This window comes from Alexandromys fortis, unplaced genomic scaffold, assembly GCF_014885135.2.
Source record: "Alexandromys fortis isolate MF-2015 unplaced genomic scaffold, M_Fortis_MF-2015_v1.1 scaffold_243, whole genome shotgun sequence".
NCBI lineage: Eukaryota > Metazoa > Chordata > Mammalia > Rodentia > Cricetidae > Alexandromys > Alexandromys fortis.
Genome location: NW_026068121.1, coordinates 891,663 through 918,438, shown reverse-complemented (window position 1 = coordinate 918,438; position 26,776 = coordinate 891,663). Strand labels below are relative to the sequence as shown.

Genomic DNA, 26,776 nt, shown 5'->3' with positions numbered 1-26,776 from the left:
AGAGATGGCTCAGAGGTTAAGAGCATTGCCTGCTCTTCCAAAGGTCCTGAGTTCAATTCCCAGCAACCACATGGTGGCTCACAGCCATCTGTAATGGGGTCTGGTGCCCTCTTCTGGCCTTTGAGCATACACACAGACAGAATATTGTATACATAATAAATAAATAAAAATATTAAAAAATAGGTTTGAAAAATCTAATAATACCATGAGAATAGCATGTAATTCTGACTTTTATACAGAATCATAAGGGCTTTGAGCCACTTTACCCAAATTTCCTGATTTGTAACCTGCTTTTCCTGATTTATTTGCATCAGTATAGTGTAGTAAGGAGTGGGGCCCCTTGTTCCAGCTGCCCGGCTAGCTTATACCCAAAATAATCACACAGAAATTGTATTAATTAAATCACTGCCTGGCCCATTATGTCTAGCCTCTTATTGGCTAACTCTCACATATTAGTTTAACCCATCCCCATTAATGTGTATCGCCACTTGACTGTGGCTTACCAGCATGAGTCTAACCAGCGTCTGCTTCAGGCAGGAGATTCATGGCATCTGCCACACTGTCCTTCTTCCCAGAATTCTGTTCTGTCTTCCCTGCCTACCTGAGTTCCGTCCTATCAATTAGGCCAAGGCTTCTTTAATGACCAATGAAAGCAACACAAATGCAGAAGGGCCTCCTACACCAGTACAGAATGTAGGGGCTCCGGTTATTGGTGTGTCCCGTACAGTGTGAGGAAGGATCCAACTGGTTCTCTTTATAAAGCCGAAGTCTCTTGCTTTTTGGATATTTGTTATTAATCTCTCCCAAAGAGTTACTGCAAGCTCTTTGCCAATGTTCCTTTTCTGCCCATAAAGAAGAAATTCCTGTACAATTTCGGGTCTATTCCTGCTAATTGATAAAGTCTCGATTTTTCTTCTAGAATCACCACAGAAAACTTTTCTACATAGGTCTTTGATTTTTTTTTTTTTACCCTGTTTTTGTGGTTAAAAAAAAAAATCCGCTCTAAGACATTATCTTCTCTCTGCATCAAAAGTTCCTGTAGGGAAACAGAGAAGACAGGATAAAACCCAGCGGGGGCTCGGAACAATCCACACAGGCATCTCTACCTTCTTTCCTACCGATGCCAGTTCTCTCCACTTAGCTGATAATGCTCTTCGACTAGTTAAGCCCTTGTCACCTTGTAAGGTTTGAAATGGATTGCTCAGTTCTTGAGTTGTCAGTTTAACTGTGGGCTAGTTAACGTCTCCCAGCAATCTTTTGAAAGTCATTAAGAGCAATTAATCTCTTCTGATTTGTACCTCTGGGGTTGAATTTTTTTGTAAGCCCATCTTATATCCTAGGTAATTAATAGAATCTCCTCCTTGTATTTTTCAGGAGCAATTTGTAATCCCCAACAAGGCAATTTTTTTTTACTTCCTCAAACACTTTCCTAAACTATCTACATTTGAATCAGCTAGTAAGATATCATCCATACAATGGTAAAGTATAGAATGAGAAAACTGAACATGAATCAGTGGCTGGTGTACAAAATATTGGCACAGGGTATGGCTGTTTAACATCCCCTTTGGGAGAATCCTCCACTGGTATCTCTTAACAGACTGAGAATTACTTTAAGTAGGCACTGTATCCTTTTCTTGTAATGGTATAGTGAACAGAAAATACTGTTGGTGGGGCTGGAGCTTCAGCAAAAAGGAATGAACCCCAGAGCTTAACAAACCCATTAGGAAAGGCCAGGGGTAATGGGAAGGGTGGTCCACCCAGACAGGTGTTTGCCTGAATGCCAGTGGGCTGCCAGGAGACAAGATCACAATAATGCTGGAATCCTAACAGTCTTTTAAATCAGTAACTATAACAGACCATCCTTTAGGTAATAGAGAAGGCTTTCTGGGCTGTTGAGAGCACATTGACTGAATTACTTTATTTATGGCTCTCAAACCTGTTTTTTCTTTCTTTCTTTCTTTCTTTCTTTCTTTCTTTCTTTCTTTCTTTCTTTCTTTCTTTATTTTGGTTTTTCAAGACAGGGTTTCTCTGTGGTTTTGGAGCCTGTCCTGGAACTAGCTCTTGTAGACCAGGCTGGTCTCGAACTCACAGAGATCCGCTTGCCTCTGCCTTCCGAGTGCTGGGATTAAAGGCGTGCGCCACCACCGCCTGGCTCAAACCTGTTAATATTCTCCATTTTCCAGACTTCTTTTTAATAACAAATAAAGGACTGGCCGATTCTTTATTTATGTTGAATATTTAGTTGCTTCTGTACCAGCTGTTCTAAGGCCTGTAATTTTTCTGATGTCAAAGGCCATTTTTCCACCCAGTTAGCCATTTTAAAGGTAGGGCTGTTTGTCCCTTTGAAAGCCCAGCAGCTGTTGTGCCCTGTTCTTGTACAGCCCGAATGGTTGGTGACTGCTCTTTACAATGCCTTTTAATATTTTTTTCAGAAAGATGCATTAGTTTATGGTTTCTGACATTGGAGGAATATATCAAATCATATCCCCATAAATTCACTGCTATATTAACCACATGCAGCTTTAATTTCCTCTTTGCCCTTCTGGCCCTATACATTTGACCCATCTTGTGTTTTGTTTTACCTGAGATAAAGTTTCAACCTCTAAAAGCTCAACATTTATGTACTGAAGAGGCCAATTTGAATGCCAAGACTCTGCAAATATTGTTACATCTGCCCCTGTGTCTACAAGACCTTCAATTACAATGTCCTTTATACATATTTTTAATGTTTATCTCTGATTATTTATAGGCATTTGCCAAAATATTTGTTTTATGATTTCTCCTGAAACTTATGTTCCATCATCCAGAGCAGTATGTGTTTTGCTTTTGTTTTTGTTTTTTACAACAGGCATTAGGTCCTCTAATTGCTCTGGGAGAAGTTGCCCCCACGGTGACAGGGAATGACTGAACCAAATCTGATATGGAGGCCTGTGAGAGGCCCCCAAGGCCTTCCTGATGGCAGAGGGTTACCTTGTCTGTCCCTTGTTGATCTGCACTCATTGGTCCAATGTCGGTCTTTGCTGCACCTTCTGCATACTCCAGAAGCAAGGGCCTTCTGTTAGGATTAGAAGAAACATTGTTTCTAGGAAGGCCCTGTCTACAATCCCTTTTTAGGTGACCTTGTATGCCACAATGAAAACACATGACAATTTATTTCTTCAAGCCTCTGGAAATCACCTGTCCTATCCAATTATCATCATGGTTATGACATTCAATATTGACTGTATTGCACTTTGGGTGCCTAATTATCCTCTTGTATTGTGAATTAGCATTTTAAAAATCCAGAGATTCAATTATTATTCATCTAGTTTCTGAATTTTGTATCATTCTATTTACAACAGAAGTCAATGGCTTCCTTTTAGCTTGTATAACCTTGGGGTAGTCAATCTTTGTAAAAAAACAAAAACAAACAGTGATGACTTCCTTTTAGCTTGTATAACCTTGGGGTAGTCAATGTTTGTAAAAAACAAACAGTGATGGCTTCCTTGTAGCTTGTATAACCTCGGGGTAGTCAATCTTTGTAAAAAACAAACAGTGATGGCTTCCTTTAGCTTGTATAACCTTGGGGTAGTCAATCTTTGTAAAAAACAAACAGTGATGGCTTCCTTTAGCTTGTATAACCTCGGTAAATGACTCAGTTCTCTTTCTGTCTTCTTCACTTCTGTCCCAAGCATTCAAAGCTGCTTCATGGCATAAAGGCAAGGTGTGGTCATCATATAGAGACTGTCTTTGTACATCAGCATCATTTGCCTCTCCAAGAAGTTGGTCTTGGGAGATTTTATTACCTCTATCCCTACTTTGGTGATCAATGGTCCTATCCTTATCTTTCCACCATTAGGCTCCAATACTGCTGTAACAAAATCTTTCCAGTCTTGTGGGACAATTTAACATCTGCTTCACAAAATGTGAATTCATGCCATATGGGACTCTCACGTCTTTAAATCTCCTCAAAACTAACTCTTTCACTCAGCTTTTACACAGCCTTGGGGATTCTGTCATTTTGCAGTTGTTCCTATAAGGCGGCCGGGTAAATAAAAGTCGCTTGTTTGAAAACCTTGGGCTGTTCCTCTCTAATTTTATAATGTAGTGGTGAGGTTGGTTCTCCTTTAAATTCCTCTGTCTTTGTCTGAATATCTCTATTATCTGTTTTAGTAACTTTTTCTAAGGCCTGTATCTTGGCACTCTGTGGTGACTCACAAGTGACTCAGTTTCCATCTGGAGTCCACTCTGGTTCTAAAGCCATTTGAGTTCAAGCTTGCCTGCTCTGCTTGTATCCTTGTATCTCTCCAATACCCTTTAGGGCGGTGAGAAAGTTATCAATAAGCCCATGGGAAAGAGCATTTTGCCCATGAGAAAAGAACACACTATCCAGTAGAAAGAATACTGCTGATGCCAAACCTTAGGGCACATCCAGATAAAAGAAACTGCTTGCTCAAGGACAGGAATGGTCTGTGGTTAGATGCTGACTGGCTGTGCTCGGCTTCATTCTGTTTTTGTATATAAGCAGGCTGTGAAATAAACTTGGGGCTGTCCGGAGTAAGCTGGCAGTCTCCTGAATCTATCTGTCCTGTGTTTTCTGTCTCAATTTCTCTCCCTCTAACATTTCTTTAGTCTCAGCGCCCCCTTCCAGGAGCCCTGGCTGACTTTGTTGGGACAGGCTCCAACATCGCTCATATCCACCAACTTTTTTAGGGATAAAACAAGAATTACAAAACCAATAATGTTTAAATTGACCTTTTGTGAATCCTATTTAAGTTCATTTTCCCCTCACCTATCGTGGAATCATACAGAGACCTAACTCCCTCCATCGTTATAGTGTTTTCCACTTTTTAATGTGGGGGAAACGCTCTTCTTTCCAAAGAACTAATCCCCCCTTTAAAAATTTCCAATTGCCAGGAGGCTGGAGAGATGGCTCAGCAGTTAGAGCACTGCCTCTTACTCCAGAGGATCTGGGTTAAATTCCAGCACCCACATAGCAGCTTATGGCTGTCTGCAACTACAGGTTCTGGGGGATCTGACACCTTCACACCAATGTACATAAAATAAAGTTAAGTAAATTAAAAAAAATTCCTCATTGTCTTACCAAATCTGCTGACAACGATGGCGCTGAGTGAGGCTGACTGCGGTCTGACAGGGAACACAGGTGGTGCTGCTGCTAGCGTGTACTGTGAGCCGATGTGTGCGGTATCCCCCACTGTGGAAGCCTGAGTAGGTGTCAAGCCAGATACCTAGTATGGCAAAAACCCAAAGAGGGGGCCCAGGGGAGGCCTGAAACCCACGGAGGGAGTGAACCCAGTGGGGAGGGGCTGACTCTGGCAGTGTTTGGAGCCCAAGTGCTTGTGGGGATTGCCATAGAGAAAAATCCCAGAGGGCTTGGGGAAGAAAAGGAAAACCCAGCCAGAGGTGCAGTGACTCTGGGGTGCTGCTCCTGTGTGCAGCTTTGGCCTGCCTGTGCCGGTGGCTGCAAAGCCACTAGCAAGCGGCTATTTTTTGAATCTGTGCCCCAGAAGTCAGATGCCAAACAAAGAGTAAATCTAATCAATCTTATCACTAAAAGCCTGAGGGATCAGAGAAGCTGTGGAGAAGTCACTGGTGGCTTGCTACCTCTTCCATTCCTCCATCCCAAAGGACCAAGATCCTGTCTCCGCCCCACCTTATCACTTCTGTCTCCTCTCTGTACAGACCTCCAGCCCTCTATGGCTAACTAGTGGCTAGCTCTTCCCTCTGACTCCAAGCAAGTTTTATTTGTCAGAACACAATGAAAGTATCACACAACATTCACACACACACACACACACATACACAGATATGTACACAGACACAGACACACAAATAGACACAGACAGACACACACACACATAGACGTACACACAGAGACACACAGACATATACATACACACACACAGACACCAATATCCACAAATAGTTTAACTAATTACCCAGGTATGGAGCATATCTTTAATCCCAGCACTCAGGGGGCAGAGGCAGGTGCTTCTCTGAGTTTGAGGCCAGCCTGGTCAACAAGATGAAATCCTGTCTCAAAAATCAATAAATAACAACAAAAATTCAAGAACTGGAGAGATGGCTCAGCAGTTAAGAACACTGGCTGTTCTCCCAGAAGACCCAGGTTCAATTCCCAGCACCCACCTGCCAGCTTACACCTGTCTGTATCTCCGGTCCCAGGGGACCTGAAGCTCTTTGGGCTCCTTGACTTTTACCCATTCCCACCCCATCCCATGCACACAGTTCTAGGGATGGAACCCAGGGCCTTGGTGCTACTGGGTGGTCTTCCTTGAGGACCCCCCCCCCAGGTTCCTTTCCCTGGTTATTCAGAGACATCGTCCAATCTTCCCACAGGACGTCAAGTGTCTGTGGTGCTGGAGGTGACCCAGGCTTCACCCAGGTTCTAAGATGCTGGGCCAGGTCTCTGCACGCTGACCTCTAGTCAAAGTTCAGCAGTTGCTTTTTTGCAAGTATTTCTTAAATTCCCCCACTTTGGTTTTTTTTTTTTTTTCATCAAACAAGTGCCTTGCTGGACTCTAGTGATGAGTCAGTGTTCAGGGTCAGAGAACCGAGGTCCCTAGGGCACACTCAGCAACACACAGAAGTCATCGCATGGCAGTGATCAGAGACGACACTAGCCATGGCACCATGCACAGCACACCTCCCAGCATGCATTTAACTAAGCTCAGCAGCCAGCAGCTTTTGGATGGATTGTGGAACTGGTTTCAGACTGCACGAAGAACTTGGGTTTTATACATGCCTAAGACCCTGGTTCCACACCCTGCACTGGGTTTTAGTGTCGTGTTTGGAGAAGATGTGTCAAGTTTGATTTCTACCACGAGGCTGGAGAGCACCCCTCGGCTCCAGAATTCACCATCCCCGCCCCAGCCCCAGCTGCATCTCATCCTGGTTAGGCAGTCTCACTGGCACAGTTGTTGAGCTCTGCTCACAGTGGCCACCGCCGCCAGCATCAACAACAGCATCTTGCCTGCTTGTCCGCAGCTAACACCGGTTTTCCAACTGCCAAGGAGCTCGAGGAAGAGTCTGAACATGCGCACTGAACTTAAGGGTAGGCCATTTCGCGCCCCACCCCCAGTCTGTGCATGCGCACCTGGTGTGAAGGCCCCATCAGGATCTTTTGGACCTGCGCAGAAAAAGGCCCAATGGGTCTACGCAGAGGCAAGTGGAAGGAGCATGAGCAATATGGAGGAAGAGCATGCACGTTTTGAATACCCAGGCTACCAGCTCCGTAAGTCAGATTCGTGAGCATGCACGAATGAATTTGAGGAAGTCTGCATAGAATGTGCATTCCGACAGGCAGTGGTGCAACCAGGGCTTTGGGCATGCATAAATTCTACCAGCTGCTTGAGTATGCACACGGGGTCGCTTGGGATGCTCCCTAGAAGTGTCAGTGTTTTCGTAAGTGCCCTATGGATGTCTGTCCACACAGGCGTCGTCAAGTATGCATGCGTGTGCAAGGCCTGCCATGTGCCAACTAGAAAGAGAGGCCAAATCTCTCCACAGGTGAAGATGGTGGAACCCGTTGTTGTGTATCAGCAGTGCACAAGAATAATAAGTTTTAAAGCAGGGGTGCTCTGTACCAGCCTCATCCCACCCTACCCCTTCAAGACCCATGGCTCTGGTCCCCACCTTTCAAAGCCCCGCCCTTTGAGTCGTCCTTCGATCCCGCCCCTGCTTCCAGTTCCTCCAAGCCCCGCCCCGTAGGGCGTTCGTTAACGGGACCACACACCACCTCCGCCTTCTCCTAGTCATTCTTCCTCCGGGGTTCTAAGATGCGTTTGCCTTTTTGTCCACCTCCTCCAAAACAGCTCTCTAGAATGGCCTCCGTCGAGCCCCGCCCCCGCCGTGGACCACGCCCCCACCTCTATGTCTTCCCTTTCCCGCCTCCGGTCGGCTCCCTGGCCACGCCCGCCCCCTCCGTGGACCACGCCCACCTCCCCCAAGCCCGGCTGCCAGCCTGAAGCACGCGCGCGTCGTCACGTGCGCAGCCAGAGGACGCACAGAGATGACGTGAGCGCGGTGCGCCCTCAGTATGGCCGTTCCATGGCGGCGAGCACAGGCTACGTGCGGCTGTGGGCCGCTGCGCGGTGCTGGGCTCTGCGGCGGCCGCTGCTGGCCGTCACTGGAGGCCGCGTCCCGAGTGCGTCTGGGTCGTGGTTGCGCCGAGGCCGGCGGGTCTACGACACATCGGCTCCCTGGGCGCTCGGCGGCCGCGTCCCCGCGGGCAGGGGTCAGTGGCGGGGGCTGTGGGACGCGGGCGGCCGCGGCGGCGGTGGCGGCGGCGGCGACGAGACCTCCGAGGGCGGCGCGGAGGACGGGGCCACGGCGGGCGGCGGGGACGGCCCGGTCGTCACGGCCCTCGCTCCCATGACCGTCCCGGATGTGTTTCCGCACCTGCCGCTCATCGCCATCACCCGCAACCCGGTATTCCCGCGCTTTATCAAGATCGTGGAGGTAAAGAGAGCGCCGCGCCCGGTCCTCACCACTCGGGAGTCTGAGGCAGGAGGATGCCAGAGTCCTTGGTGGCTCTTTTGGATATTCTCTCCTGTTCAGTTCCTTCAGTACCTGAGACAGTGGGCTTGGGTCCGTGAATCTAGGACCCTCGGTGATAGAAATCCCAGGCCGACTAGCAGCAGACTACAGTTCTTTTCCTTTCATCTTGGCGAACATTTTGTACCACCTTCTGAGCCTCCCTTGTGCAATCGTCTGTTGTTTATTGAGAGAGTCTATATATCTTCTGTCTTGAGACAGGGTCTCGTGTAGCCCAAGCCAGCAAGTGTCTTAAGTTTTTACTCCCTTAGTTACTTTGTATCACGCACAGTTATGAGATACAAAGTTTCAGGCCTTGGGGCCTTTTTTCTAGGAGTAGGAGAAAGCGGGAATGACTGACGTTTGAGAGGCATACCAAAGGAAGAGGAAAAGGACAGCATTTCAGCAGTGTCCCTGACATCCACCTCATATCCACGCTGAAGAAGAAAGTAAGAACAGCCTTTACCTAAGGGAGGAAAATTCCAGTGCCGGAAGCTGATCCCAGCTGAGCCTTGAGGCAGGGAGAGAGAACAGGATGATGAAATCACCCGAAAGCAGAGACATTTAAAAGTAGGGAATTTCCTAATCAGCTGCCTACCCCACTGCCTTTATGTTTTATTTTTCTCCTTTTAAACTTGGAAATCAGAGTCCAGGGAGGCCAGTGGTTATCAGTTAACCTAGTACCAAGGTCATACAATGAGTCATTGCCATATCCACCCCACAAACTCCCCTCAACAGCATAGATGTGGGGGAGGCTCAGAGGCCACTCTTCCATCTACCTCCTCTCCCATGTTTCCAAGGCCCATCATTCATGTTGCCTGTTTGGTAGAAGGACACACACACTTTCCAGCCAACCCTGTAAGGTGACATGGCACCGATACCTGTCTGCAGGTTGCTCCCGATAGCCTTTTTTCCCCTAATCTGGAAAGTGGATATAATAGACGCTCCTCTCTCCAAGTCAGGGAGCTGCAGTGGAAGACACACATAGGCCTGTGTGTGCCGGGTTTTCTGTTTGGGTTGAGGCAGGCTCTCATGTGTCCTAAGCTAACCTCAAACTTGCTATATAGTTGAAGTTGGCCTTGAGCCCCTGGTCCTCCGGCCTCTCCACCACCCCAGCTCTGGGGTCACAGGTGTCCTCATAGTCCCGAGTGACTGAGTAATGAGCCTCTGCAGTTTGTCGCTTGGAGGCAGTCCCAGACACAGTTCCTGTGACCCTTGTAGGACTAGCCATGCCTGGAAGGTTCTGATCCTGCAGGACTGCCCTGGAGGCCCCTTCTGGATTCCCTGGATTCCGGGAGCAGAGCAAAGAGACATTTCTTCTGCTGCCCGCCACACACAGCTAGCCATCAAGGCCGTGGCCTTGAGACCCTGGCACGTGGCTTTCTGATATCATCACCTCATAGATGACCAGCCATCAGCTTCCATCAGAGAGCTACAGCGGGCTCCTGGGAGCAGTGAATGGATCTGTTAGCAAGACTCTGCTTTCACGTCTGCAGCTGCCAGGCTTAAGGGCTCTCCTCAGATTGTACAGGGGTGGCTCGGGCTGCCGGGGTTCTGGGTGCAATGCTCACTTAGCGTGCGTGAGGTGATGGCTCCAGCGTCACACAAACAACGTGTCACCCCAGTGCTCAGGTGAAAGGAGGAGCATCGGTGGCTCAGAGTTACTCTTGGCTACATGAGCCACTGTTCTAGTTACCATCTATTGCTGTGAGGAGACACCGTGACCAAGGCTTGCTTACGTTTAATGCGGTAGTTTGTGAGCATCACGGTGGCGAAGGTGGTGGCAGGCAGGCATGGCGTTGTAACTGTGACCGAGAACTTGCTTCTGATCCACAAGTTGCAGGCAGAGAGAGCCTGGCATGGGCTTTTGAAACCTCAAAGCCTACCCCCAGTGGCAGACAGCCAACAAAGGCCACACCTCCCAAGCCTTCCTAAACAATTCCTATGACTGAGCCCAAACATTCAAATATATGAGCCTGTGGGACCATTCTCATTCAAATACCACAGACCCTATCTCAAACAACAACACCCACCTAAACTGGAAGTGGGTGGTGCTGACTGTCTAATTCCTGCACAGTGGAGGGTGGATTAGGGTTGGCATGAGTTCAAGCCAGCCTGTGCTCTATCGGGAGACCCTTGTCCCTGTAAATCCTGAACTAAAGCAAGAGGATCACCTTGAGTTCCAAATTAGTGTCAGCTCTGTGGTGCGCGTTAAGCTACGGAGTGCTGGTGGGGCAATGACTCAGGTGACAGCCATCCTCAGAGAGGTGTGTGTGTGTTTACATTGAGTTTATGTGTATGAGTATTTGCATATCCAGGCACGTGTGTGCTTAGTGCCTGTGAAGTTCAAAAGATTCAAAATAGTGTCAGGTTCCTTGAAACTTGAGTCAGGGATGATTGGGAACCTCTGTGTGGTTCTGAGAGTTGAGCTCAAGCCGTCTACAAGAACAAGTGCTCTCGTCCAGCCCCACTGCTTCTGTTTTTTGTTGGAATGGTCTCTCTGCAGCCCTGGCTGTCCTGGACCTCGCGCTGTAGACCAGGCTGGCCTCGAACTCAGAGAGGTCTCCCTGTCTCTGCTGGCCACCGTGACAGCTGCTAAGGGGTAGGAGGAGTCAGTCACTGAGATCAGAGTAACTAGGAAGTGGTGCTCAAAGCTGGAAGGAAGCCACCTCAAACTCCAGGGCCTCCTGCCTCAGCTCACTCCATGTGTGACTGTGGAGCTGTGGCTTTGCAGTAAGCATTTTTGCCAGTGGCCGTGACTGGTGCCTCGCTCATTCTCCTGCAGGTTAAAAATAAGAAGCTGGTTGAGCTCCTGAGGAGGAAAGTCCGCCTGGCACAGCCCTATGTTGGTGTCTTCCTGAAGAGAGATGACAAGTAAGTTTTTCCTGCATGAGACTGTTGTTTGAACTTTTCAGATTGAGCTAAAAGGATCCAAGGACAAGACCAAGAGCCAAAAACACTGCCATTTTAGTCTAAGCTAAAGGCTTGGCTTTAGAGTCCCCCAGGGAGGGGCTGGGCCATGGCTTAGTCAGGAGCATTTACCTAGCACGTGAGCACGCGAAAGACCCTTTCTCAACGCTGTAGACGTGAACTCTTAGCCCCAGTGAAGGCTGGGATCTCAGGACACCCATCCACGAATCTAGTTGTCAGCCTCAGAGTGGGAACTGTAACAGGGGAGACGGAGTTAGTGAGGTGCTCCACCCAGGAAGGACTACTGCTGAGCTGTCCATCACCCTTGAAGAGCAAGCAGGTGCTTCTGTCTCTCGTAACTCCTACCCAAGTCGCCCCACGGCACACAGTGCTGTGGCCCCCGCCAATGTGTCTTTATGTTGTCTCCCTCAGCAATGAGTCGGATGTGGTAGAGAGCCTGGATGAAATCTACCACACGGGAACGTTCGCTCAGATCCATGAGATGCAGGACCTTGGAGACAAGCTACGCATGATCGTCACAGGCCACAGAAGGTACAGGGTCACAGTCAGGGTGAGATAAGATGTGCCCTTCAGCGTGCACAGAAGTGATTGTGGCCAACAGCTCTCCCTGACTCAGACGGTTGCAAGCATTTACCACCACTGGTCAAGAGAAAATGCCCAAGGCCATAGCATTTTGTCCCTTGGCGCAGCTCCAAGAAGCCCAGAGGTCTCAAGTGCCGTGTTTTTGTTAGTGAGCCCCAGTATTTGCGATGCTTTTCAGTTTGCCTTGTTTTGTTGGATTTTCTCCCCATTTTTTGAAAACCCTAGGGCCACAGGGCCTTTGAACATACAGCTCTGTCCTGGCTCCACCTGGGCTCATCGGTCTGCCTGCTCGCAGGATTCACATCAGCCGGCAGCTGGAGGTGGAGCCTGAGGGGCCAGAGCCAGAGTCCGAGAACAAACAGAAGTCCCGGAGGAAGCTGAAGCGAGGCAAGAAGGAGGCCGAGGATGAGTCAGCAGCCAAGCCCCAGCTGGAGCTGCTGCCTGAGGCCTCTACCGACACCCCCAAAGAGGTGCTCATGGTGGAGGTGGAGAACGTGGCCCATGAAGACTTCCAGGTCACAGAGGAGGTGAAGGTAAGCCATTTGCCATGCTGTGGGCCTTGAGCAGCAGTCCCCTGAGATGACCTGCACAGACAGGTGCAGGACTGCACTGGCCCTTTGTTGTTCGTAGAGAAGGCAGGATTTGAACCCATGCCACCCCAGCTCAGTCTTCCAACGCTCTGTAGAGCACCCACCTGTTACTCCCTCACAGCTCAGGAGCTGATTCATGAAGCAGGGAATAAGTGAGCTATGGCCATTCTGACCCCAAAATGAAGCTTTCCTGCCTTCCTCAAGGTCCCCATAGGTAGGACAGATAGATGACCCAAACCCCGGAGTGTGTTCTGAAGTCTGTGCAGTGCTGGCACTGCTGGCAGATGGGACTTCTGCGGCCTCTTCTAGGGACTGGGACTCTATTGGTTGTGGTTGATCAGAGCTATGGGCAAGATGCTCTGGGCTGAGCTCTGTGGGTGGATGCTGGAATTACTTGTGATGTCTGCTGTGGGCTGGGGCTGTGTGGAGTAAGGAGGCCTCTGGGCTAATGCTGGATCATGGACTTCATAGGATTGTCAGCGGCCTGGGAGAATCATTCTGTTTAATGGAACATGTTTCAACTTAGAGCAATGCCTCCATGCTGGTGGCCCTATGCCAGCCTTCCTGTTGAGATGCGCGGTGCCGTGGGCCTCAGAGACACAGCTGTGTGGGAAGGTGCACCCTTGTGTTGGTCTCCTCTACAAAGGGGAATTCAGCCGGGGGTGTTGTCCTGAGGCTGAGGCAGGAGGATGACTGGTGTTGGAGGCCAGCCTAGGTCATAGAGTAAGGCCCTGCCTCAACAACAGAAAGCAAAAGCCCTGGAAAACATGTGGAGGAGGGGCAGCAGCCCTGACCGTCTGGAGCAGTGCTTGCTTGAGTCCCCGGTCTCCATGGGTGGGCCCTTGGATTTATTTTCTATAGTTCTTTGTTTTGTTTTTATGTCTACCCTTATGAGGGTAGAGTGCATATGGAGGTCAGACAGGCTTGGGAGTCTAGGAGTTGGTTTTGTGCCATATGGAACCCACGGGTGGCACTTGGGCCATCATGCTTGGTGGCCAGAGCCTTTATGCTCTGAGCCATCTCGCTGGCCCCGGGTGTACTCCTGCTGTTGCTGGTGACCTTGGTTTCTACTCTGTTGTCCTGGGGGCTCCCCTTCTGCCGTCTTGTGACTGCCATGGTCCCTGCTTGGCAGGCCCTGACTGCAGAGATTGTGAAGACCATTCGGGATATCATCGCCCTGAACCCTCTGTACAGGTCAGCGTTTGCGGGCCGGGGTGGGCGGGGACTACCACATGGTGCCCACTTTCTGCCCCACTGCAGCACACTGGCAAAGCTAGCTGTCACTGAAGCTTGGCTGTGTGTGGTGGGGGAGGTGTCTAAGGCACGGCTTCTCTGTCCCTACAGGGAGTCAGTGTTGCAGATGATGCAGGCAGGCCAGCGTGTGGTGGACAACCCCATCTACCTAAGCGACATGGGTGCTGCGCTTACAGGGGCAGAGTCCCATGAGCTGCAGGATGTTCTGGAGGAGACCAATGTGAGTGTGCCATGTCAGGACAGAGTCCCCAGCTGGGGCTCACGTGGGTGCTTGTCCGTACTACCAGTGCTACTGCTCCCAGACAATCCCTTTGTCCCCTGTTGTTTCAGATCCTTAAGCGGCTCTACAAAGCCCTGTCACTCTTGAAGAAGGAGTTTGAGTTGAGCAAGCTTCAGCAACGCCTGGGCCGAGAGGTGACGGGAAGGGGAGGTGAAGGGATGCGTCCTGGCTCTAACTCTGATTTAGGGTTCTCTGTAAACAGGCTGACCCAGAACTTACACTTACACAGTCCCCTTGTCTCAGCCCCAGTGTGCTGGGACATTAGGCATGTGCTCGTCTGCTCCCTTCTGGGGTGGGCTGCAGCTCAGTGAACATAGCATAAGCCTATTGTAGGAGGCCGCTCGTTCATCTCCCAGCTACCCAGATTCCCGAAATAACCACACAGAAACTATATTATTTAAGTCACTGCTTGGCCATAAACATATTGTTAGCTAGCTCTTATATCTAGAATTAACCCGTTCCCATTATTTTATATTTTACCATGAAACTCGTGGCCTCCCTGCAAGGTTCCAGCTGGCAGCTCGCATCTTTCCCCTCTGGTGGCTACATTGCATCTCACGACTCTGCCTTCTTTCTTCGAGCATTCAGTTTAGTTTTCCCCACCTAGCTCTACTCTGCCCTATCTCAGGCCAAGCCAGCTCCTTTATTCATTAACCAACAAAGCAAACACATATTAACAACCAAAGCAACACATATACAGAAGGACTTCTCACACCATAAGCCAGGCAAGATGACGGCAGGATGGTCAGGAGTTCAGAGCCATCCTTAGCTATATATAGGGAGTTTTGAGGCCAGTCTGGGCTACATGACCTGCTTCAAAATCAAAAACTAAGAGAATACAGGTTTAACTCATGGGTAGTTTGGTGTGTGTGGTTGGCTGTGTCTGTTTGGCCATTACAGCAGACCCACAGAGAAAGCAAGTCCACGTCTGGGTGCCCTGTGACACTCTGTGTGGAAGACTGTATGTAAGGGAAGCATGCTGTACACCCAGCCCAGGGGATTCTGTGGAGGGGCCCTGCCCCGCCTTGCTCCAGCTCTGCCTGCCACAGGTGGAGGAGAAGATCAAGCAGACACACAGGAAGTACCTGCTGCAGGAGCAGCTGAAGATCATCAAGAAGGAACTGGGGCTGGAGAAGGATGACAAAGACGCTATCGAGGAGAAGTTCCGGGAGCGCCTCAAGGAGCTCATGGTCCCCAAGCATGTAATGGATGTGGTGGATGAGGAGCTGAGCAAGCTAGCCCTGCTGGACAACCACTCCTCTGAGTTCAAGTGAGTCCCCACTGCCATGGCCCCAGGCCACCCCCACCCCTGCATGCTGTGCCGTGAGATCCTGGGGTGGGCATGTTGCTGTGCAGGCTGCTGGGAATCTAAAAGGCCTCTGGGCCCAGGCCTGAGCTGTATGTGCCTGTGGCGATGCTGGCTGCCTTGTCCCTGCCTCTGGCTCTGCCTGCAGTGACCCAGGAAGCAAGCATGTGGTGGACCAGCAGTCTGAGCACAGCCCAGCACTTTTGCTTCTGCCTGCTGATGCGGGTCCATGTCTAGACTCTCTTCTGCCGGGCTCAGTGGGTGGCACTGGTCCCTAGTGGTTCAGGCAACTCCACATTGACTCGTGTCAGTCTGAACTGAAATCTTGGCGTGAAGATGCTATACCCCTGAAGTACAGCCCTTCTTCTGGCTCACTGAGCAGGTCTGCCCTCAGCTTCTCCTCTGAGGCATACTCATCCCTGCTGCCCCTCAGTTGTCGTGTCCCTCATGGGTGGTGAACATCCTTCCTGTGGTCCCTGGGGCATCTGCTCACAGTGCTTTGTCCCTGCAGTGTCACCCGCAACTACCTGGACTGGCTGACATCAATCCCCTGGGGCCGGCAGAGTGATGAGAACCTTGACCTGGGTCGGGCCCAGGCTGTGCTGGAGGAGGACCACTACGGCATGGAGGACGTGAAGAAGCGCGTCTTGGTAAGTCCCACAGCATGCGCACCACCACTGTTGAGGGCTGGCTGCCTCCTTTTGTGTTTAAGTCCTTCCATCGGAAACCAACTAGTTACCCACTGGGGCTCAGGATGTCCCTAGTGGATGGGTTGCAGAATCCTGGTGTACTAGGTGTGCACTACCTAGGGGGCTCTGTGACAAGGTGTGATGTGGGCCAGGCTGTGGAGAAGGGACCCTAATGTGTGTGACACCTCTGAGCAGCCCCGGTGCGCTGCAGCCACAGCTCCCATTAGCCCAGCCTGACGCCTCATAGGCATTGGGCCCTGACTCTGGAGGCCTGCACCTGTGCACTGAGTCTCCTTGGCCTCCACAGGAGTTCATCGCTGTGAGCCAGCTCCGAGGCTCCACCCAGGGCAAGATCCTATGCTTCCATGGGCCGCCGGGTGTGGGCAAGACCAGCATCGCACGCTCCATCGCCCGTGCCCTCGGCCGTGAATACTTCCGTTTCAGTGTTGGTGGTATGACAGATGTGGCTGAAATCAAGGGGCACAGGTAGGTAGGCCAGGCCTGGTACCTACCTGACTGGACAAGCAGTGTGACCCAGGCCGCAGCCTGCTCCTGCTCACTGGGAAGATGGAGGTTTGCACTGGGCAGGGTGAACAGAGGAACAGAGGCAGGAGGTAGCTAGTTGTTGGCCAGTCTCACCTTTGTTTTTCGGGGTGGCATTACGTAGCCTTCGCTGTCGCGGAGTTGGAACTCCCTATGTAGACCAGGTTGCCCTTGAATTCACACATCCTCCTGCCTCCTTCTCCTGAGTCTAGGATTAAAGATGTATGCCACCACACCTGAAACTGTTTTTTTAAAGGGCACCTAAATATGCATTCAGTGTGGAAGCCCCGAGGTGGGGGGCAGTCAGCTGCAGGAGCACAGGCGGCACAGGAGCCTGGCAGCCTTTGAGTTAAGCGCTGAGACCAAGCTGACACAAGTGATTGGTGGCAGAGCCAGGTGGCCTTTCGTAGGCCTATGGTTGCTTCAGGTCCCTAGCATAGGGCAGATCCAGTGTGGTTGGAAGAAGCCGAGAGGAAGCAGGCTTGGCGGGCAGAGCCAGGTAGGCTGTGCTGATGCCCACCAATGAACAGTCAGGAGCTGGCTTGGGTAGAACATGGCACATGCCCCCTTTGCCAGCCTGGATATGTGAAGCCCTTCCTTGGGAAACAAACGTATCTTGTCACAATAGTAAAGCACTCCTTTCTGCCCAAAACTCCCGGCAGTCCTTCAGGTCCTGCGCAGTCCCAGCCACAGGGACCCCCTTGCTGCTCCAACTTACCAGGCTCTGTCCCTCACAGCCACCGTCATCCTTCATGCCCTGCAGTGGCTCTGCCACCCCTGCTCCCGAGCTCGCTCAGGCCCTTGTTTATCCTGCTCTGCCTGCCTTGCAGAGCCTTGGGCCTGAGTGTGGTTTTAATGCTGCACCAGCTGTCCCTGTCAAGATTCAGCCTGGACAGTCATCCCCCACCTAATTCAGCTACTAAGGAAGTGGGCTGAGCATGACTTGCAGGCTGGGCATATTGTCAGATACTGCCTGGAGGGAGAGCATTGGGGTGAACTGAGACCAAGAGCTGACTCCAAGTGGGCCTCTGCTCGGCTTGCTGAACCACACCGAGTGTGCCCCCCCCCCCCCACAGGCGCACCTACGTTGGGGCCATGCCTGGGAAAATCATCCAGTGTTTGAAGAAGACCAAGACAGAGAACCCGCTGGTGCTGATTGATGAGGTGGGGCAGGCTCTGGGGACAGAAGGATCAGCCATGCTAAGCCCAGCATGTGATGGGGGAGCTGGGCATGGTCCCATGGTCCTGCCTTGCTCACGCAGGTGGACAAGATTGGCCGAGGCTACCAAGGGGACCCATCGTCAGCATTGCTGGAGTTGCTGGACCCTGAGCAGAATGCCAACTTCCTGGACCACTACCTGGATGTGCCTGTGGACCTGTCCAAGGTGAGTGCTGACTAATGTGCTCTGTGTTGGGGCTGCGGGAGCTGGGTGCAGCTTCTAGCACTCAGTGCCCCTTGTTAGGTGCTGTTCATCTGCACGGCCAATGTCACTGACACCATCCCGGAGCCACTGAGGGACCGCATGGAGATGATCAATGTGTCAGGCTATGTAGCACAGGAAAAGCTGGCCATCGCCGAGGTAGGTGGAGCCCAAGGGCTGGAGGGGCACAAGATCAGATCAGGTTCTCCATTCCCAGTGCTTGTCAGGTGCTAGGCAGAGGTCTCGGGCCACACTTCCCCTCCAGGCAGGGCTGGGACCCCCACTATGGAGCTGTTCACCCTTGGGTGTGTGGGAGCAGCATGGGACCCCGGGGTGTCTCACCCATATAGTGAATGGGGGCAGTAGGCATTGCTGACAGCTGCTCCCCACAGCGGTACCTGGTGCCACAGGCCCGTGCCTTGTGCGGCCTGGATGAGAACAAGGCCCAGCTGTCTGCTGCGGTGCTCACCCTGCTCATCAAGCAGTACTGCAGGGAGAGTGGTGTTCGCAATCTGCAGAAGCAGGTGGAGAAGGTGAGTCCCTCCAGCTGCATGCCTGCCACAGGCCCCTCAGCACAAGCCTCACCACACCTTCACTCTGCAGGTGCTGCGCAAAGCAGCCTACAAGATAGTCAGTGGGGAGGCGGAGACGGTGCAGGTGACGCCAGAGAACCTGCAGGACTTCGTGGGGAAACCCGTGTTCACCGTGGAGCGCATGTACGACATTACACCTGCTGGTGTGGTCATGGGCTTGGCCTGGACTGCCATGGGTGAGCGCCCCACCATTGCTGCTGCTCGGACTGACCGCACAAGTGTGCTGCCAGTGCAGAGAAGCAGTTGTTAGCACATAGTCCCCTCCGTCTCCTAGGAGGCTCCACTCTGTTCGTGGAGACGTCTTTGAGGAGGCCCCTGCTCAGGGACAGTAGGGAGGACAAGGATGGCAGCCTAGAGGTGACAGGCCAGCTGGGGGATGTGATGAAGGAGAGTGCCCGCATCGCCTACACGTTTGCCCGTGCCTTCCTGATGGAGCAGGACCCGGACAATGACTTCCTGGTCACCTCTCACATCCACCTGCATGTGCCTGAGGTAGGAAGGACCCTGTCTGGTTGGTGGCACCTTACCCCGAAACCCACCAGCTCCCCTCACTGCCTGCCTCTCTGCAGGGTGCTACCCCTAAGGATGGCCCCAGCGCGGGCTGCACCATCGTGACAGCGCTCCTGTCCCTAGCCCTGGGTCAGCCTGTGCTGCAGAACCTGGCCATGACGGGGGAGGTCTCCCTCACCGGCAAAGTGCTGCCTGTGGGCGGCATCAAGGAGAAAACAATCGCGGTGAGTGCCCGTGCCGCACCCGAGCCCTCGGTCACCTGGGGAGCTGAGTCAGGACGCTGCTGACTGACTGTCCCCACAGGCTAAGCGCGCAGGTGTGACCTGCATCGTCCTACCGGCAGAGAATAGGAAGGACTTTTCGGACTTGGCCCCGTTCATCACGGAGGGCCTGGAGGTGCACTTCGTGGAGCACTACCGCGAAATCTTCCGCATTGCCTTCCCGCTGCGCGAGCAGCGCCAGGTGCGGGCCGTGGAGCGGTGACCCGGGGACTGACTTTGTAATCATGGGGTGGCGGAGCCACGAGGACAGCTGTAGAATCATGAATAAAGAGCTATTTCCAGAGCCGAGTGACCGCGCAGCCGCGAACACACGCACACACACGATCTGCGCCACAACAACGTTTATTGAGAACGGGGAGGGGGATCAGTCCTTCTTGGCAGCCGCCTTCCTCATGGCGGCCAGCACGTTGCTCAGCTCCTCCCGCTTCCTCTTGGCGCGTATGTGCGTGCCCACCTGTGGGGGGGGGGGAGTCGCGTCACCCTGGGGCACCCGCAGCCAGGTCCGCCCCCGCCCGCCGGCCCGCGCCGCCTACCCGCTTCTTGATGAACTTGAGCGCGCGCTTGTCCTTGGACACCTTGAGCAGCTCCATGGCCCGCCGCTCGTAGGGCGCGAAGCCGCACACCTCCCGGATCATGTCCCGCACGAACTTGGTGTGCTTTGTGAGGCGCTGCGAGGACCCGGGACGAGCTCAGCGGCGCGGCAGCCGCCCCGCACGGAGCCCGCCCGCGCCCCGCACTACCCCGCGTCCCGGCCTCTCCTCCCCAGCCGCGGCCCCGGAGCCCGCACTCACCCCGCGCCGCCGGCTGTGCCTCGGCTGGGTCACATTCTTCGTCACCTTGTGGCCCTTGTTGAGGCCCACGGCCATGGGGTAGCGCAGGGCCATGGCTGCGGGACGACACGGCGGCTGAGACCGGCCCCTCCGCCCGCCCCCCGACGCGCCCCGCGGCCCGGGAGCCCCGATGGCGGCGGATGCCCCTGACGAGCTCCACTTACCTGCTCCTCTCCGATGGCGGCCGCGACAGGAAGGACGGCGCCGCGCGGAACCCTGGGATATCTGCTCCTCGATCGCCGCTGCGGCCAGAGAGGCAAGCGCGCCGCGGGCGCCCTCTGGTGGCCGGAGGCTCCGCGGCCACTGTAAGCATGTGCAACCCGCTGGGCGAGCCCGGCTTTAGGCGGCTCGCAAAGACCACGGAGTGCGGCCCTCTCTGGGGCCTTCGGTCTTCCTTTAGGCTGGGAGTTCGAACTGGAAACTCGCCTATTGCTAGCTGTTGAAGCGAGTTACTCTCTGACAGTAAAAAACAAACAAACAAACAAACAAAAAAAACAGTTTAAAGTTTTTATTATTGGCTAGAGACATGGCACAGAGGTCAAGAGAACTTGATATCCTTCCAAAGGATATGGGTCCATTTCTTTTTTTCTTTGTTTGTTTTGTTTTTCGAAACAGGGTTTCTCTGTAGCTTTGGATCCTGTCCTGGAACTAGCTCTGGTAGACCAGGCTGGCCCCGAACTCACAGAGGTCCGCCTGCTGGGATTAAAGGCATGCACCACCACCGCCCGGCCTGGGACCAATTCTAAGTATCCACAATGGCAAAAAACAAACAAAAATTGGGCAGTGTTGGGAGACACTTGGGAGGCAGAGATAATCAGATTCCTGAGTTTGAGGTCAGCCTGGCTTACAGAGTGAGTTCCAGGACAGCCAGGACTGTTTCACAGAGAAACCCTGTCTCAAAAAACAACTTTTTTTTTTTTTAATATCCGGCAGTGCAGAAGACAGGGGATCTCTAAATTCAAGGCCAATCTGGTCTAAAAAGCGAGTTCCAGGATAGCCAGGCCTACACAGAAACCCTACCTCGAAGAAACAAACTAAATAAAAATAAAAATATGATTTTCATACATAGGTGTTTTGCCTGCATGTGTGTCTGTGAACCACGTGGGTTCACATTCATTAGCCATTGCTGAACCAGCTCCCAGAGCTGCCGTCATTATTAAAAAACATCTACTTAGGGATTGGGAGAAGGCTAATCCACCGGACACTTGCGGAGGTCGGAGGTCTGCTTGCTTTGGACTACAAGGGCTCCGGAATCGAACCCAGGTCGTCTTACCACCCCCATAAGCATCCTTCGTGGAAGTGTTGCGCCGCCTGGTGGCCCTGGATTCTAACAGCGGGTAACTCAAAGGCTGTGTTGTGTCCCTCCTCTCTCGCCTTCCTAGCTCCCTTTTCACTTTGATGTGGGGTTTCGCGGAGCCCGGGCTATCCCAAACACCTGGCTTCCCTGCTAGTGACAGGTATGCACCGCACCCATTTTATGTGGATCAAGTGCTCTGGCAGCTGAGGGGTACCCCCAGCCTCCTCTCTGGGCTCACCCTCCCACACTCCACGCTCTGCCAGCCTGAGAAATTTGAACGACAGAATCCGGGCTGGGTCCAACCCTGCTGGTCCACAGTGGACGGATGAGTAGCTCCTGGCAGGTGTCATAGGTACCAGTGGCCACTCTGGGAGTCGAGATACTGGGCAAACTCTTGAATACAACGACTTGAAGGAATTAATCGCCACCACCTGAACCCTGCTGTGCAAACGGCTGCACTAACACTGGAGCGTGCAGAGAGCAAAGCTAGTCAGCAGAGCAGACCTCAGGCCGGAGTGGGAGGAGCCGACGCGGAGGGGCGGGACCAAAGTGTAGTACAACCCTAAGGTGGAGCCAAGGTGGGAGGGCGTGATCCTCAGCTGAGGCCAGGGTACCAGGAGGGCCAGACCCTAGGGAGGCTGAACCCAACGTCGCGGTTCAGGCGGGTCCAACGTGGGGAGGGGCGGGGCCTAGAACACAGGCGCAGGAGGGCGGGGAGAAAAGAGCAGCCGCCCGGGGGCGTGGCCAAGGTGGGCAGGGGCGGGGCCTAGCGTCCAAATTGCGAGCAAGCTTCAAGTACAGAGAAAGCTGTAGAAGACCTTCAAGGTTCTCAGGGCTCCACCCTCCGGTGTCGCCTTCATTTGCAGGTTCACTCCTGTTTCTGACTTCTGTGGGTTTCTGAGCAAGCACTACACCATAACACACTGCAAGCAAGGTACATGCCTGTGGTCACTTTGCCAGGGAAGAAACATCTTCCCACGACCACAAGGATAGAGGGTCCCTGGTCAATCTAACCTGGCTCCCTTCTCTACTTGGGACGCTTTTCTTAAAATAATTTAATTATTTCAATCCTCAGGTCCAAAGGTCAACTTCTAGGCACTACTGCCAACACACGCTACCTTGAGATGTTGTTCTAGACTCTTCCTACCCACATCCTTTTACCTCTTAGTCAGAAAGGCTGGTTTGCTTTTGTTCTGGGTGAAAGTGTCAGGATAGATTCTCCAAGTCCTGGGGGAACCCACCTTCCCGCTTTCAGTGTGAACCTGTGAAACTTCTAGGCTAGAACCATAGCAAGCCAACAAGGTAGGGGGATGGACGGTTGGCTGTGTGGATGGCTGGAGAGATGGACGTGGATGAGCCTGTGCCTGCAGCGGCACAGTGAATGCAGGATTATAGCATTCAAACCCCCGAAGAACTCTCTGCTCCATGATTTCAGGGTTCTCAAGTTCCACGCTGGACAAAGGGGCATGAATCCCCTGCTATGGCCTCCAGCAACTACTTATCCGCTCAGACCTGTTTCCCCCGTCTCATAGTTATGGGAATCCACACGATCATCTCCCTTGTTACCTGCTGCTTCTTTGTCCCCCCTCCCCCACCTGACCCCGGACTACCCACCGCCAACCCCGTATCACGTGACCCCGAACCTCCGGGCTAGCAAGTACAAAACACCCTGGCAACCACCCCAGAATCCTAGCAGCGAGCCGAGGCCTCTGCCACGCCCTCTAGGTGAAAGCCACACCCCGAGACGTGAATGGAACTAGCTTTTCTGGCGCAATCCTGCCCTCCCGTTGCCGTGGCAACCGCCGCCTACGCTGGCTCCCCCTCAGGACGCTCAATCCTTCGCGCAGGCGCGGGGATCTCATCAGCGTCTTCTGAGGGCTCTGTCCATCGTCCCTCCAAACTACATTTCCCGGGAGTCTTCGCGGCCTAGCGCGTCTCTTTTTTTCCTCCCGACTACATTTCCTTGAAATTGCCACAGCCTCGGTCCTCCAGAGACTAACCCGATTGCTGCTCCCAGAGTCCTTTGCGGCTGACGGCGAAGACTATATTTCCCAGGAGACTCAGCAGCGTCGCTTACCGGAAGCGGCGGGTGAATTACGTGCCCTTGCGCGGGGAGTGAAACGAGAGGCAGACCATGGTGGCGCGAGTGTGGTCGCTAATGAGGTGCGTGGAGACTCGGGTGGGTCCTGAGCCTTCGGGAAAGTTCCGTGCTGCAAGCATCTGTACCTTGCGGCTTGGTGTCCTGCGACTGCTCACTTCCGGTTGCATCTGGACTCCTTCTCACGGCCCGTGTAGGGAAACAGGCTCACTGGCAAAGCTAACCGGATCACCTCTCCTACCTCCCAGCCAGCCCTTGTCACCTACAGCTTCAGTTTTCCCTTCTTTACAACGGGGACTCGTGGGAAATCTTGCCCTTACCCCCTCTCAGGAGCATGAGTGACATGAAGTTCCTTTGGTCTCCCTGGAAGGTTTTATGTCCGGGGTCTCCTGATCTCGGCAGGATTTCGAACGATTCACTCGTGTCACACAAGGCAATATGAGTGCTGCTTGTTCTGTGGCCTCCCAGGTCGCCGGATGGCGACCCTGCCGCCACAGCTTCTGTCCCTTCTCCCCTAGGTTCCTCATCAAGGGAAGCGTAGCGGGGGGAGCAGTCTACCTTGTTTATGATCAGGAGCTGCTGGGGCCCAGCGACAAGAGCGAGGCTGCCCTACGGAAGGCCGAGGAGGTGGTGCCACCAGCAATGTACCAGTTCAGCCAGTATGTGTGCCAGCAGACGGGTCTGGAGATGCCACAGGTACCCTGGCTGGGACTCAGGCCGGTTGTGGTTGGCCTTGGTACCCCACCGCTCCTACTTGGTTGAGTTTATGTTGCTGGGTTTGGGTGACAAGGCTGTGACCTATCCCCACGCACCAGCCCTGTGCTCATCTTTATTCCCAGCTCCCAGCCCCTCCAAAGATTAACTTTCCGAACTTCCGTGACTCCTGGAACTCAGGTAAGGCCCCCCGTGTCCTTGTTTGGGGGATACCTGGACATGCCAGCCTTGCTCCCAACCCTGTTTGCCTTGCTGTTCCTTTCCATTCCTCCCAGTTTATCTGTTTGTGTGCCTGTATGTCGTCTATGGAGCTAAGTAGAAATGATTGGGCGTGGTGGCACGTGGCGGTGTCTCTAGCGTTTGGGAGGCGGAGGCAGGAAGATTTTAATTCCAGGTTAACTTGGTCTACCAAGTGAATTCTAGGACAACCACGACTACAAAGAAAAATCCTGTTTAAAAACAAAACCATCTGAGAAACGTGTAGGGAAGGGGTGACCCCACTCCTGCTCCAGCTACCACTCTTCGGCTTCCTTGGGGGTTGGCTGTGAAAGTGGTTCTGGCAAGCCAGGGTCTCATTGGCACCCATGCACTGTCCCTGCAGGCATCATTTCCGTCATGGCAGCTTTGTCAGTGGCCCCCACCAAGGCCCGGGAATACTCCAAGGAGGGTTGGGAGTACGTGAAAGAGCACACCAAGTAACGGACGCCACCTGTCCCAGCATTATGAGGGGGCAAGACCAGGATGCCACAGACTCAACCACAGTGGGGACCCCACTCTGAGGGCAGCTTCCAGCATTGCTGGTCCAATAAAGGACTTGGAATAGTCCCCGACCTGTGTTCTAGTAGAGTGGAGTGGACTGGAGGGAAATGGATCACCTGGGCTTTTGGGGGTCCTGGCTCCTGGCAGCCTTTGCTTGTGTGAGGAGTCCGGACCAATGGGGATCCCTGTGTTCCAGATGTAATGCTTGGAGCCCAGAAAGGTTTTTTTGTTTTCAATTTTAAAAAACAGTGTCTTAGGGTTTCTATTGCTGTGATAGAGCATCACGCTTGAAAGCTGCTCAGGCAGGACAGGGTTTGTTCCAGCAGCCGTTTCCTCAGGCCTCACTCCCTTGCTGAGGGAAGTCAGGGCAGACCTGGAGACAGGACCGAAGCAGAGGTCATGGAGGTTCACTTTGGGGGGGGGGTGCTCCTTCCTCGTGGTTAGACCACCAGCCCTGGGTGGTGCTGTTTACTGCCCCTCACACATCAGTCATTATTCACAAAGATTCTCATAGGCCCATCTGATGGAGGCATTTCCTTAGTGTCCCTCTTCCCAGGTATTGACAAAAAGTACTGACTAGCAGTGCTTCCCTGTGTGTGCACTGCCCACACTACCCAGGAGGGTCCTATCTGGAGCTGGTTGTACAGGCAGTCCTGAGTTGCCTGTCATGGGTACTGGACCACTGAACCATCCCCCCAGCCCTCAGAGAGGATGAAGTGTAGGTACTAAGGTTAGGGGAATCTGGACATGGAGAGGCCCTCAACAGGGGTTTCATTTACAACAGACCAGTTCTTCTTGACTTTCTCATTGCCCAGACTGATCATAACCACTTATGCCTCCCAACCTTGTCCCCTGTAGGTCCCTATTTTTTTTTTTTTTTTTTTTTTTTTTTTTGGTTTTTCAAGACAGGGTTTCTCTGTGGTTTTGGAGACTAGCTCTTGTAGACCAGGCTGGTCCGCCTGCCTCTGCCTCCCGAGTGCTGCAATTAAAGGCATTGGCCACCACTGCCCGGCCCCCTGTAGGTCCCTTTTCCCAAGAGCCACGTAAGGCTGCATCAGCAGTCCGAGAGGCCACTATTGGGCTCTGGGAACAGCTTTTGTCACACAGAGCTCTTTATGTGTCCAAGCCCAATAGGACATCCAGCTATCTGTATATTCACAGAACACCCTGGAAACCTAGTGGTAGGGGATTTTGGTTGGCTGAACATAAAACCAGGGCTGCCTGTCTGTAACCCGGGCTGGGTGTCAGTGATCTCCAGAGTGAGGCCTGTGCCCCTCACACCGCTGCTGCCTCCTCCAGCAGCCAGCTTTGTTCTTGTAGAGGTCTGTGCACAGGAAGGATGATAGCCCTGCATGTCCTTGATGCTCACCAAGCCTGAGCTTGCAACATAGGCTGTCTTCCCATGTGCAGGACTGAGGTAGCCAAGGCCACAGCACAGGTGCCACACAGAATGGGATTGACTAGGCACCGTGGACACAGCTCGTACAGTTGCTTGTATAGTACCACTTCTCTCTCTTGATGAAAATGAGAGAGGCCAGGCTTGAA

General features: G+C 52.7%; 3 protein-coding genes and 1 long non-coding RNA gene across 4 annotated transcripts; 2 read left to right on the top strand and 2 right to left on the bottom strand.

Annotated features, from left to right (window-relative positions):
• Positions 1 to 51: 51 nt before the first annotated feature.
• Positions 52 to 6,187, bottom strand: LOC126490378 (uncharacterized). Its single transcript, XR_007589176.1, has 3 exons — positions 5,084 to 6,187; positions 2,971 to 3,055; positions 52 to 1,036 (listed from the first exon to the last, which is right to left on the bottom strand). It is a non-coding gene; the product is annotated as an uncharacterized lncRNA (long non-coding RNA).
• Positions 6,188 to 8,043: 1,856 nt separating this feature from the next.
• Positions 8,044 to 19,816, top strand: Lonp1 (lon peptidase 1, mitochondrial). The gene is made up of 18 exons (XM_050125249.1): positions 8,044 to 8,478; positions 11,339 to 11,427; positions 11,896 to 12,015; positions 12,362 to 12,599; positions 13,789 to 13,850; positions 14,001 to 14,130; positions 14,241 to 14,324; positions 15,240 to 15,460; positions 16,008 to 16,146; positions 16,493 to 16,671; positions 17,805 to 17,892; positions 17,991 to 18,113; positions 18,192 to 18,308; positions 18,542 to 18,682; positions 18,753 to 18,918; positions 19,017 to 19,234; positions 19,312 to 19,476; positions 19,556 to 19,816. The coding sequence occupies exons 1-18, from the start codon at positions 8,068 to 8,070 to the stop codon at positions 19,733 to 19,735; spliced, it is 2,871 nt and encodes a 956-aa protein (XP_049981206.1). The 5' UTR covers positions 8,044 to 8,067; the 3' UTR covers positions 19,736 to 19,816.
• Positions 19,817 to 19,859: 43 nt separating this feature from the next.
• Positions 19,860 to 20,595, bottom strand: Rpl36 (ribosomal protein L36). Its single transcript, XM_050125250.1, has 4 exons — positions 20,528 to 20,595; positions 20,325 to 20,419; positions 20,067 to 20,201; positions 19,860 to 19,987 (listed from the first exon to the last, which is right to left on the bottom strand). Exons 2-4 carry the CDS (start codon positions 20,415 to 20,417, stop codon positions 19,898 to 19,900), a joined length of 318 nt encoding a protein of 105 aa, XP_049981207.1. The 5' UTR covers positions 20,418 to 20,419; positions 20,528 to 20,595; the 3' UTR covers positions 19,860 to 19,897.
• A 3,053-nt stretch (positions 20,596 to 23,648) lies between these two features.
• Positions 23,649 to 25,297, top strand: Micos13 (mitochondrial contact site and cristae organizing system subunit 13). Its single transcript, XM_050125307.1, has 4 exons — positions 23,649 to 23,823; positions 24,277 to 24,454; positions 24,598 to 24,652; positions 25,074 to 25,297. The coding sequence occupies exons 1-4, from the start codon at positions 23,795 to 23,797 to the stop codon at positions 25,169 to 25,171; spliced, it is 360 nt and encodes a 119-aa protein (XP_049981264.1). The 5' UTR covers positions 23,649 to 23,794; the 3' UTR covers positions 25,172 to 25,297.
• The last annotated feature ends 1,479 nt before the right edge of the window (positions 25,298 to 26,776 follow it).